The sequence below is a fragment of the Pseudonaja textilis genome, chromosome 2 (assembly GCF_049901715.1).
Source record: "Pseudonaja textilis isolate UNSWEBS1 chromosome 2, rPseTex1.2, whole genome shotgun sequence".
NCBI lineage: Eukaryota > Metazoa > Chordata > Lepidosauria > Squamata > Elapidae > Pseudonaja > Pseudonaja textilis.
This window is the reverse complement of record NC_141991.1, coordinates 140276383-140288876: the sequence shown is the minus strand read 5'-3', so window position 1 is coordinate 140288876 and position 12494 is coordinate 140276383. Positions and strand designations below refer to the sequence as shown.

At 43.9% G+C, this 12494-nt stretch overlaps 1 protein-coding gene across 14 annotated transcripts in view; it reads left to right on the top strand.

The window, feature by feature from the left end:
- Window positions 1-12494, top strand: part of HDAC7 (histone deacetylase 7) — a 224155-nt gene that overhangs the window by 125474 nt on the left and 86187 nt on the right. For 2 of the 14 annotated variants that reach the window (XM_087925516.1, XM_087925517.1), the window contains exon 3: window positions 10535-10602. The exons of the other annotated variants lie outside the window; for them this stretch is intronic. In XM_087925516.1, the coding sequence (XP_087781642.1) occupies window positions 10557-10602 (46 nt within the window). In that variant the 5' untranslated portion in view covers window positions 10535-10556. The remainder of the gene's footprint in view (window positions 1-10534; window positions 10603-12494) is intronic. 14 annotated transcript variants of the gene reach the window in all.

Sequence of the window (12494 nt, the reverse complement as noted above, 5' to 3'; positions counted from 1 at the left end):
GCTGAAATATAGTTCCCAGAGCACCACCAGGCATGGAGTAATCATGAAGCATGTTGGGAAATGCAATTTCCTCCTTTCTGCAGGGCCACGTTCTCCCCACTACTCCTAGAGAATAAGCCAGTATGTATCCCTCGTGGCAGCCATTCTTCCGGGTTGGACTGCAGCTCCCAGCGTCCTAGCCTTTATCCCTGTTGTGAGAGTGGACTTTTAATAACTCGCAAGAGGCATAAGGTTGAAGAATACTGCCCAAAGGTTACCAGGCATTGGAGAACCCTCTTACGTATGTACCAATCTCCGTGGCATTTCTAGGAGACCTTCTGAGCCTTTCCCATTCAGGCTTGGCCAAGGCAGTTTGAAATAAAAGCACAAGTAGACCACAGCATCTGAATGACTAGAGGGAGATGGTGGATTTTATTTTCTTTTTTTGCGGTTGTTGTGTCCAGATACTGGCTGGTTTATGCAGTATAAGGCATCTAGATGTGTCTCAGTCCCTCTTCCTTGAATCAGGCAGGATTTGGGAGTTAATAGTGACTAGGTTCTTATATTATAATGTGGCAAGGTCTCCCATAAACAAGGCAGCCTCCCTTCTTTCATACCCAGGATGAAGTCCCTTCCCTGTTCCCACCCTGAACGTGTACAATTCAAAACAGCAGAATTCAGCTTCCTGCTCAGAGAAGAAAACTCTTTGCATCTAAATTGGCAAACCAAAAATCCCTCGGATTGATTAACAAAGCAATCCTTTGCCCTCAAAGGCAGACTGATGATTATCAATTTAATTTTGCTCTTCCTTATTGCATTTGCAACTTGGCTCCCATGCAGTGACCTGCGGGCTCCCACGGCAAACAGATACTCCTTCTCTCTTCCAAGAGCTGCTGGCTGTGAACGCCAAAGGAATCTCTGCTGCAGCCGCGAGTCCTTTGTGTGGCCTGCCTTCTGACGCAAGCAGCACGTCTATGGGAGCCCAGCTGCAGCGTCCAGAGCCTGGGCTGTGAGGTCCCGATGGTGCTGTTTGCTGCCTTCGCATTGGGAGGAGGGCGGTGAGCTCATGCGGCAAAAATGTCCCCTTCCATTGGGGGGGACTGCTCCAGGGCTGAGAATGAATACATTTGTTTCTGAAAGCAGAAACCATCTATGCCCAGTTGCAACACCCTGACTGTGTTTCCAATTAATCTACCAAATCTATCCTCTATCATCCTCCTCCTCCTCCTCTTTAAAAAGAAACCATTTTGTTTTATAGCATGGAGAGGTGCTGGCATAGGATCAGCTTTGGAATGCACACAAGCTTGGCAAGAGTGGGTCGAAACGGCCTCGACATGTTGGATCTGCACAGCCTCGTGAGGGTTTTAGCAGGATGTGCGTCATCACAGCACCCTTTGGCAAAGACCATGGCAGGGTGGGCAGCACTGAGGCCCACATGTGCCAACAGCAAAGCTTGGCATCCTCCACCTGCTTGCCCCAGGAAAAGCTGAGGCTGTAGACTTTTGATGTAATATATCCCAGGAAGAACCCAGGGAAGAGAAAAGTGTGCATTTTTTAAAAAAAACAAACACTCCCCTCTTCAATATACTGTATAAAAGCTAAACTTTGACTGAGCTGCTTTTGGGAGTGGGGGTGGAGGTTCCTGCAAACGTTTATTCCACTGTAGGGTTTCTTTTTTTAATTTATTTTGCTGGCGGAGTTTTGGAGTTCTGTGGCCTTAACATCTGTAGATGCTTGGAATCCTATGTTCCCAAAATGAGAGCTTTGGGTTAAGGAGTTCATTCACTCCTTTGCAACACACAGTGTAACTTTGTGGCGTTCGGATTGTCTGAGCTAGCCACACTGCTCTGTCCCCCACTGAGAGCAACCAACTGGGGCAGAGCTAGAGCAGAGAAGGAATGTGTGATGATATGGGGGTAATGCCAGGGCCCTGAGAAGAAGCACCCAGAATTTTGGAAGCTGCATTCTAATTTAGTGCATTGGGAATCCAGAACTGGTTATCCAGAACTGTAGAGGGCTTAGAATACTCAAGCAAGATTGGTGAACTTCACAATGCTGTGAGGATACATTGGGAGAGGGTTATATTGTGTATGCGTATAATGGTTGTCTGTGGGTGTGTACCAAAGAAATTACACTCACGTCGAATCAGTCAGAAAAAGAATGTTCTCTGTGCTGCAGTAGCCCATCTATGGGTATTCAGTGATTTATTATGGTCTGTATTTTGCATAGGCTGTTCTATTTATGTATCTGCTTTTTGTTTCAAGTGTTATCTGTTTAAGGGTAGGTTTAGTTTTCATTTAATCCATTTTAAAATTAAGAATGAAGTAAAGTGCATTTTTTTCAAGCGAATATATTTATAAGTGTATATTAAGAGAAAAGGTAGATTTGAAGAGACATATTTAAATATAATTTGGGAGGCTTGGGGTTTTCTTAACACAAATTATGAATGACATTGGGAACAGATATGATTGGGCATGGAGTGTAGTCCATTAGCCAGGTTGGAGAAGGCTATGACAAAATCTCTAAGCCACCCTGCAGTAGGCAAGGTCTCTTATAAATGACGTATATTGCTACCGTTATTGCTATTTAGCTCCATCTCGTGTTCCTCTCATTATTTATCTTGCTTTATGGAACAACTGGAAAGTCTGAACAAGAGTCACAGAGGGCCTGCGAGGAATGTGTCTGATTCAGTGCTTCTGAGGCGGGATAAGGCCTTTTTTTGTTGCATCGCGAAGTGCCCCTCCAAATGTTATGCACCCATACATGCACAATGCTTGGAGCCCAGTTACCTTTTACAACACTTTCATCTCTAATTTTCTTTTCTTGGGTTTATTTATTTTATGGAGTTGCAGGTCTGCCCAACTCAAACTGTGTGACTCTGGGTGGCATTCAACAAAAATGCAGCTAAGGAATTTCACCTGATGAGATCCAGAAGACATGTCTTTTTGGCTCTGATTCCTGCCCTCTGGAGCATCACCCCCTCACCCCACATGCTCCATCCTAACTAGACTTCCAGAGAGCCCTTAAACACGGTTCTTCCAACAACTTTTCCCCAAAACATGCGGAGCCTGCGAAGCATGGGCGATTCTCCCACAAACTTGGTTTCATTTTTAAAAAATGTATATGTAATTGTTTTAATGGCTGTTAAATTGTTTTAATTGTTATTGGTTATATGCTGCCCAGAATCATGTTCAGTGAGATGAGTGACTATATATATATTTGCTAAATAAATAAAACAAGCCGTAAATGGGGGGGGGGGGGAGAATAGCCATATAACATTAAACCACCATCACCGCCAGAGATTTAAAATATAAAGTGGTGACCGAACATGATAATTAAAGAACCAAATGGGAACTCCACTCAGCTGGATCTAAATGCTTAATTGCATGTTTCACAGTTATTAAAGAAGTAGAATTGAAATTGCTGCTCATTTCCAGTGAAATAGAGGAGTTTACTTTTGGGTTTAGTTCTTAAATTTAAAAGATCCTTTGTTTCTAAATCAAGCTGTGTTGAGAACAATTATCTAAGATACTATAGTATCAGAGACACACACACATGCACACCACAACTTAAATGTACTGCTGGCAACTCATGAACAGGTGGCCATGTTCGACCCAAAGCATTACTCTCTGTGTCAACTCATACATTGTCTCCCACCCTTCCCCTTGTTTCCTGTGTTGCATTGGGCCACGAGGAGAACTCAGAAACACGCCTGTATTTCTGAATCTGAAGCTGCTCAACCAAAGTTCCCATTCAGCTTTCCTTTCCCATCACCCGATATGGCTGTGATTATATTTGAAATGATTTTGCCTGGGTTATAGATAGCTGTGGGTGCAAATCGAATGGCACAGATACTTCCTTTCCCTTGGTCCCTTGATTTTGTCACAGGCACAGCTGCTTCAGAAAGAGAGCAAGAAAGAGAGAGACAGAGAGAGAGAGAGAGAGAGAGAAAAGCCCAAGCTCGCTTTAGTAAAGCTTTAGTTCAGCTGGACCCCTGTCAGCTAAACAAACCAGCAAGCCAAGGACCCGTTCACTGGGGTGGGGACTTCATATCTCAATGCCAAATAAAACCTCCCCCTGCTGCCTCCCTCCTCCTTGCAGCTGCAGGATGCTTGCAGGCCAGCCTTCTCAGAAAGCAACTGCTGGCAGTTGGCTTTCTTTTTTGTGGGGTGGGTGGGTGGGGGGGACTTCCCTAACCCTTGCTCTCCAAGGAACGGATCTCCAACTTAAAGCAAAGTTCATAAAAAGCTCAGGGGAAGAGCAGGCTGTATTTAATTTCAAGAAACCCATGTTGTTTTCTTGTGCGCTCTCATTTATTTATTTATTTGTTTGTTTGTTTGTTTGTTTATTTATAGCCCCCGCCCCCCAATGCTTGTGGAAGCGCTTCTCCTCCAGCGTGAATGGGTTGTGAAAACCAGCTCGAGTCTCTGTGACCTAAATCTGGACATTTTGTCCATCTCTTGGTGTTGTTTTCTGTGCAAACAAGGCTTGAAATTAGATCTGGAATAGTGTTGGGGGGTGGGGGGGAAGCATTCCTTCTGGGTGGAGAGAGCTCTCCCAGCGCCAGAGCAAATTCAAAGGATCTCATGGAAAACGATGTCATCTGGCATCACTCCTCCCAAGCAAGTACTGGGCCTCACCCTTGCTTTGCATCACGGAGAAAATGGAAGAGGATGAGGGGAGGCGGCCTTGATACGGGCAGACGGGGCGTCAGTGGCTTGACAGATGGGTGTCCCTTTGGACTCGCAGGCAGGCCTAGCATCAGGAATCTGCCTTTGCACCCCTGCCCAACAAGGAGGCCCCTCTGTTGGATCTAACGTATTCTGTAATCTCCTTTGCAGCAGAGATGCTGAGCCTTGGTCTGGCTCCAAGAATAGCCCCGAGCCGTTGAATGGCCAAAGCAAAGACTAAACTTAGTGTAACTCAACTGAAATTAAACAATTAGTTTAATAATTAAGCATTTATTAAGCCCACTCCTGCTGCACATTTCAAAATATGAAGGGAAGGGGAGAAGAGCACATGTTGTCCTTTGAAGGCAGGGCTGTATATCACCTTGCAGGCAGCATCATTCTATGATCTCAGGCTACTTTTTCACAAAACACCATTCCAGGGTCTCAGCAGGGGAAGGATGACTGGTCTTATCTGGGCTAGGAAACTTAGTGAGGTTGTGCCTGGTTAATTCTTGGAAGGGAGACTGTTAGGATATGCAGATGAGAAACTGGGCGGGGGGAGTCCAGAAAAAGACAGCGTTTGTATCAGGGGTGTCAAACTAGTGTCCCATGGGCCAGATGTGTCACTCACAGGCCACGCTCACCCCAGCTCCATGAAGGAAAAAACATTGTGATATGTCACGTGATGGCAACGTGACTCCGTGAGTTTGACAGCCATGGTCTATATACAGTCACAAACACTGAATAGCTGTAGCCGTGTGGTCCTCTGCAATCAAGAGCGACTCAAGGACATCACTGTCTTTGTCCTTTTGGTGCAATATGGTAAACTTGGGGAGAAGAGTGATTTGCTCATAACTATCCAGCAGTTTTCTTAATAAGCAGAGAAGGTTGCTGAGATTCCAGGTTTAAGTTGGCAGCTCTAACCACATGCATCAATGACAGGCTCCAAGTGGAAATAATCATTGTGTTTGTGTGCTTGCAGAAAATGATGTTAAACTTTCTGTAGAGCATTGACTCCCTTGAAATGGGAGGATTCACTAACGACTCTCGTGATAATACATTATGAGGGTCACACCCCATTTTTTTTCTGCTATTAAATTATCACTATCCTTTTTCTGCTTGAGAAGAGACAGGATGTCTCCATCAGAACGGAGCATCATGGCAGCCACTTTCATTTTGTCAAACTCTTCCCCAACTACAATCCATTGGGTCCAATCTCTTTTAATTTCTAACTAGAAAGAAAAGGCTGAGTCTTTTTTCTCTGGAAACTGGATTTACTTGGTCAGTTTTGCAATTGGATTGGATCCTTTGGGACTGATATCATACATGTATGAAATACGTGTATGGGTGTGCATGCTTTTCTATTCCTAGTTTATAAATAGTATTTATTTGTTGTTACTGTAGTTGAAAATGAAACCTTCTTCAATTTATTAATCGCTTTGAGGGAGATAAGAGAGTCAGGAGTTGAACCCTCCAAGAAAAAAGAAATTGGTTTTATGGGCAGGTAAAAATGGGATTTGTGTTATGTCTACATAGCATGCCCTGTTATAGACAACCATATACTTCCTCCTCCCTTATATATCAGTGGAGGCAAAGGTGTTGTGAATTACATGAAAATAATAGGTGACAAGGGATGGAGAGCCTCGGGGATGACCCAGTAGTGAGAAACTTGACTCACAAAATGTTTTTGGGAAGAGAAGATGCAATGAAGAGAAGGTGCAACGTTTGCACAAGAAAGCTCAATGGCAACCAACCACCTCTCCTGGTTTGGATTAGAGGCCACATTTATCCAAGTTTAAACAGATAGTAATATATTTGTAGTGAATATGGCAGTAGTAAATAAATACTACAGGTGAAGAATATATCTTACCTTCTGCTTGTCAGTCCACTGAGAGAAACAAACTACTGGACTAAAATTGGCCTTGGCAGGATCCAACCGGGCTATATTTACAGAGGTATCTCTGTTTCGATATTGCTTTGACCAGCTCAGGGAATTTTGCCATTTTGATATTTTGACATCAAGGATCTTTTCGCATTGCTCATTGTGGCTCCTTCTGAACAGAATGTTTTGGCCCAGTTGGCAAGGAACGGTACCCACTGGCCTCAGATGGAAAAGCACAGATGGCGGCGGTCTTCTCAAAATGGGTGGTGGTGGTGAGGTGTCAATTCTGTTGATCGAATGTTGCAATCATTTTACTCTTTGGCAAAGACTTTAGTGAGGTTTTTTTTTTTAAAAAAACAAACATTATTATTAACATTGTCTTCTGCGTGCTGAAGAACTGAATCCAAGAACAAGTTGAAGAGGAGGTGATTGAACTCTCTGTAACATACTTGATTCCAGAGGCTGTCATCTGTGGATTTGCCAAATTCTGGACTCTTGCTGACTCTGGATGCTTATCTGAAAAGGGTTTCACCCATTCCATAAAAGAGAAGCTTGGAATTTCTCCCCCCTACCCTCCCACCCCAATGATTTTTATATCAGGATGATCAGCACCTTCAGCTCTAGGTATAATTTGGCTGGAATGGGGGAGAGGGGGTTGAAATAAGAAAGCTTTGTCATCACCATAAAGAATGGGAAGTCAGAAATCTTTGCTGATTTATTGCAAAGCCCAATTCTACCCCTCCTTGTATTTGCAATCTCTGAAGAGCTGATTTTATTTTACTTGGTCCCAGAGGGAAAGGACAACATGCAGCCTGATGTACGTGAGTTATGTTGCATCATGCTACTGATGCAAGGAGTCAGTCTTAAGGGGCTGTGTAAATCTGTTTTACATCGGAAGCCACGCATTGATCATTTCATTGGCACCCGGTCACACTGGGGAGAGAGTTTAGTAATATATCTTGGTTTACCATGAGAGGTCCCTTCCCCAAGGAAAAAATGGGTTAAGGTCTTATTATTATTTTATATTCACCATTATCTATCCAATAGCTAACGTTTTTAAAGCAAATTACATTTTTTAAAAAAAAAAAGAGTAAAATGATGGAAAGGATAACATGCAGTTAGGAAATAAACACCATTTTTAAAGGGAAAAAAATTCCCATGTGTATCAGGCATTTAAAAACTAAAGTGAGTAGAAAATTATGGCATTGCCCTGAAGAAAAGAGCCCGAAAGACATTAACTGAGGCACCAGGCCTGGGCCATTAGAGAAGATGTTTCATAAATTTCTGCCCATATACAAAAAACCCTCTTCTATGTAACTGCTTACCTTCCTTAACTAGGCAGAGCAAGTCCAATAAAGAAGTGTTTCTTGAGATCCTAGTTTGTACTAAAGCAGAGGTGGTATTCAGCAGGTTCTGACCAGTTCTGGAGAACCGGTAGCAGAAATTTTGAGTAGTTCAGAGAACTGGCAAATATCACCTCTGACAGGAGATTTGACAGTATCCTGCCCCTGCCACGCCCACCAAGCCAGCCCACAGAACCGGTAGTAAAAAAAGTTTGAATCCCACCACTGTACTAAACCATGGGTAGTGGAGATATTTGTTAGATTGCCAACAAGTGAATATATTGATCCCATCGGGGTGCCCGTGCAGATAAAGGGACTACAGGTAATAGGTTCCAAATCTTTGTTACAAAGTAATACAGAGATCCCTGGAACTCATCAGAATTTAGGTAGAGGATTGGGTTTGGATCTCACACATGGAGTATCAGGATTAAAAATCAGCAAAGAAATCCATGCTCCCATAACTAAGGTGTGACCAGGAAGATTTGCAGCTCAGCTGCGTCTCTGCACTAAGATCAAGTTCATCTTGAGTCACTGATCAAGCAACCTTGTATTGCTTCTCCAGATCTTTTCTTCCAAATCCAGTGAAGCTGTAACTTAATCCACCCCACCTCCTCCATCTTCATTTACAGGCCTGACCACAATTATCTAGTGATCTCCAATTCACCATCTGTCCACCCGCTGCTTTAAAAAGTTTGTTTTGGGTTGTTTTGGTGTAATCCTGCCAATTTTTATTATTCCGATGTAATGTTGATCTTACAGGGCTGATTCTTACTCTTTGGAAAGCACAGCCAAGACACATACACCAAGCAGTCCTCCTCCTCCTCCTCCCCCACCCCTCCTCCCCCTCCTCCTCTTGCTTTTCACGAGGCCCCATTGACGTTGGAGAACTGCTGGCGTCACTAGCTCTGCCCCGAAATGGCATCTCCCCAAGGGGGCCTCCAGCCAAGGACTCTGTTGAGGAAACCTCCCAGAGCTTCAAAAGAGGAAACAGTAGAAGCTGAGGAAGGGGGTGGCCTGGTGGGAAAGTTGGTTTGTCGGGGGGAGGGGAAAGAAGGAATCCAGCCTCAGTATTTTCTGATCTGTCCAGAGATCGGTGTTCATTAACGAGAAAAAAATATTTGCCTGTAGAGCTGTTTGTTGCAAAAGGAGGCAACTAAAAATACCTGCTAGACTTGAGATTGCAGAGCTGGCTCTGTTTAGCAAACAACTCCTGTAGATAGACAGAGATAAATACAATAAATAGTAACTCTGGTGGGTTGTTGTTTTTTTGGTGGTGGTTGTCTTTGACAATGCCTGCGTTTTCTACACGAAACCATAATCCTGAATGGGTGGGTGGGATAAAATCTTCCACGTCGCTCAGTTTTCTTTTCCCTCCTCTTCTCCCCACCCCCAATTTACAAAAAAGAAAGGAGGCTAGTTGGAGATGTTGACCCAGAGGTTGTATTCAGCAGGTCCTGACCAGTTCTGGAGAACCGGTAGTGGATATTTTGAGTAGTTCGGAGAACTGGCAAATCCCACTTCTGACTGGAGAGTTTACAGTATCCTTCCCCTGCTACGCCCACCAAGCCACACCCACAGAACCTGTAGTAAAAAAAAAATTTGAATCCCACCACTGTGTTGACCCCACATTCTAAATCTGGGACACAAGTAAGAAAGGCCAACCAGTTTTACAAATCCCTTCAGTCCCTAATTAAACCTCTTGTGGAAAGTTATCTCTTTGAGAAGCCCCAAAAGAAGATAAGAGAAAAGTCTCAAAACACAGTGAAAAAAGTAAGCTGGATGTCAGCATTATAATATTTTTTTCTGGATTGGGTGTAGAACTTGTTTGAGGTGAAGCTCGGAGCTTTTACATTAAGGTTTAAATGCTAATCTAGTTTTTCCTCCCTATCCAGGTTATAATTCCAAGAGTCCAGAGCTGACAGGGCCAGTATAAATTGGGCCAGATTCTGGAAGGTTGTAGCCTCCACAAGACTATAGATTCTCCAGAGACTAAACCGGTTAGAGAATATGATAGGCATGAAACACTTTTTTAAAAAAAAAATTCCAGGGCTGTACAGGTAGTCCTCAACTTATAACAGTTCATTTAGCGGCCGTTCAAAGTTAACAACGGTCCTGAAAAAAGTGACATGCTGTTTTCCACTCGACCGTTGCGGCATCAGACTTCAGATGCTCGGCGGTTGCAGTGTCCCAGGAGGTCACGGGATCGATCTCCTTTTGCGACCTTCTGACGAGCACAGTCAATGGGGAGGCCCGATTCACTTAACAACCATTTTACCACCTTAACAACAGCGGTGATTCCCTTAACAACCGTGACACGAAAGGTCATAAAATGGGGCAAAATCTCCCCTAAGAAATATCTCGCTTAACAACAGAAACTCGGGGCTCAGTTGCAGTCATAAGTCAAGGACTGTCTGTAGTTATCTCTTTTCACCGCTCTTTTAAATTATCTTGATTTTTAACATAACAATTGCCCTTGCCATCGTCCAGGTACATTTCCCCCATCATAATCTGCACACAGCGTGCATTCTTTTGAATCCAGTTTGAAAAGGGAAAGAATGGCCTCTTGAACTTTGCATGCTGCATAGTGGATTTCGTTTGGTTTGCGTGGCTATATTGTGGTTAAATTGTATGCCTGCTTGTGTTTTTTTTTTTTCTGGCAGGACTGGTGAGGTCCCAGGCTCCATGCCTAACCCTAACATGAATTGCCCTGTTACTTTGAAAAGAGAAGGTAGGTGGAAGGAACGGCCTCCAGAATTGTGCAAGAAGCCCTTCCTTGATATTCTACTGAGGAGTAACTATACGCCATCCAAGAGACTAAGCATCTCCACCTCAAGCTGGGAATTCCCTGAGGGCTTTCCTTCTCCACACAGTAGAATGAGAAACTGTAGTATTGCCAAGGCCTGGTACTTAGCGTTAGACATTTTCCTGCTTTCTGCTCTAGGAAGGTGCCTTACCCAAGCCAGGCTGCTTGCTTCTCCTTGCTTACTCCTGTTTTAACATCAGATTTCCGGCATTTCATACAGGAGGGCCTTGCATGGTTGTCTGGAGATTGAGGCAGGATCATCCTAAAAGTCAATGTTTTGTCTGTGAATATAGCGGTAGCATTTAGACTTACCCGTGTTTCCCCGAAAATAAGACTGGGTCTTATATTTTTTGGGCCACCAAAAAAGATACCAGGTCTTATTTTCGAGAGGGGGGGTGTCCACTGACTCAACTCACTTGCGCGCATCATCCCCGGCCTCCTGTTTGTTTTCAGGGGCTTTCAGGAAGCTGGATTGATCTGGAGCTCTGTTATTGGCTTCAGAAAAGCCTTGCCAGCTGCAGAAGAAATGGGCCAGAAAGGCAGATGTTGGGGTGTGCGAGGCCTGGCTGAAGGAAAGTAGTGCGGCAGCTCCATCGCCCACCCCCTCCCTAGCTTAATTTTTAACCATGCACCCTGGAGAGGGTGGGTGGGCGGTCTTAAGTAGGGCTTATTTTGGGGGGTAGGGCTTATATTGGATGCACATGTAAAAATCAAGCTAGGACTTACTTTCGGGGTAGGTTGTATTTTTGGGGAAACGCAGTATATGGTGTCCTATAGCCCTCTATAAATGATTTACAGAGTCAGCCTACTGCCCCCCAAAATCCGGGCCCTTATTTTAGCCACTTCGCAAGGATGGAAAGCTGAGTCAACCTTGAGCCGATCAGGATTGAACTCCAGGCAGTGAGCTGAATTAGCTTGCAATACTGCATTCTAACTACTGCGCCAGCAGGGTTTCTATGTATACGCATGCAGACAGTCTGTGGTCCTTCTCTTACTTCTCCAACTCTGATTGTGTTGTCATACAAGAGTGTTTGTATGATGGTGGTGGGGGTTTCTGTCAAAGTCTGCAGCCAACCGTAGCTAATTGGAAATTTTTAATCGAGTGATTTTGCTGATACACATTCACGCATGCCTATATGTTACACACACAGAAAGAAGCATACACACAGGCACAGGCACACACACACACACACACACACATGAACAGTACATACATACATGCATACGTTCCCTCCTCTTGATTCCCCAGACTTCTTTCCGTCTGGTTTTGATTTGGTGCACGTATGCATTAACTGGTTTTTTCTCTGAAGACATCTGAAACTATTTTCCCAACTGAAAGAACAATAGAATGGTTAAAGCATAAAGTAGCACCCAATCATCATAAAAAGCAAACAATTAAAACCCATGGAGGAGAAAACGAGGCTGTAAGCAGCAAGCTAAATTAAACATTAGGCACGGTGTTATAGCTGGGAAGGAAAAACTTTTTTCCCCCAGTGAGCAACCAAATGCTTTCAAGAAAAGGAGCTTGAAGCGGGGACGGGACGGGACCCTATTCCTTGTATTAAAAGTGGAGTACAGACTGTTTGTGCCTTTGAATAATATGTATTGTGGCCTCCAAAACCTCATTAGAGGAGATTTCCAAATTGGGACCTTTAACATGATAGAGAGCGGAACGATGAATACGCAGGGAGCAACAATTTTAGTTACATGATCTTAGCGAATGCAAAAATGTGGTGTACTCCTACATTTTGATGCAGCTCCTGGCCCACACTGTTGAGCTAATCTGTCTGATGGTTTTATCCTTCAGATAAAACAGA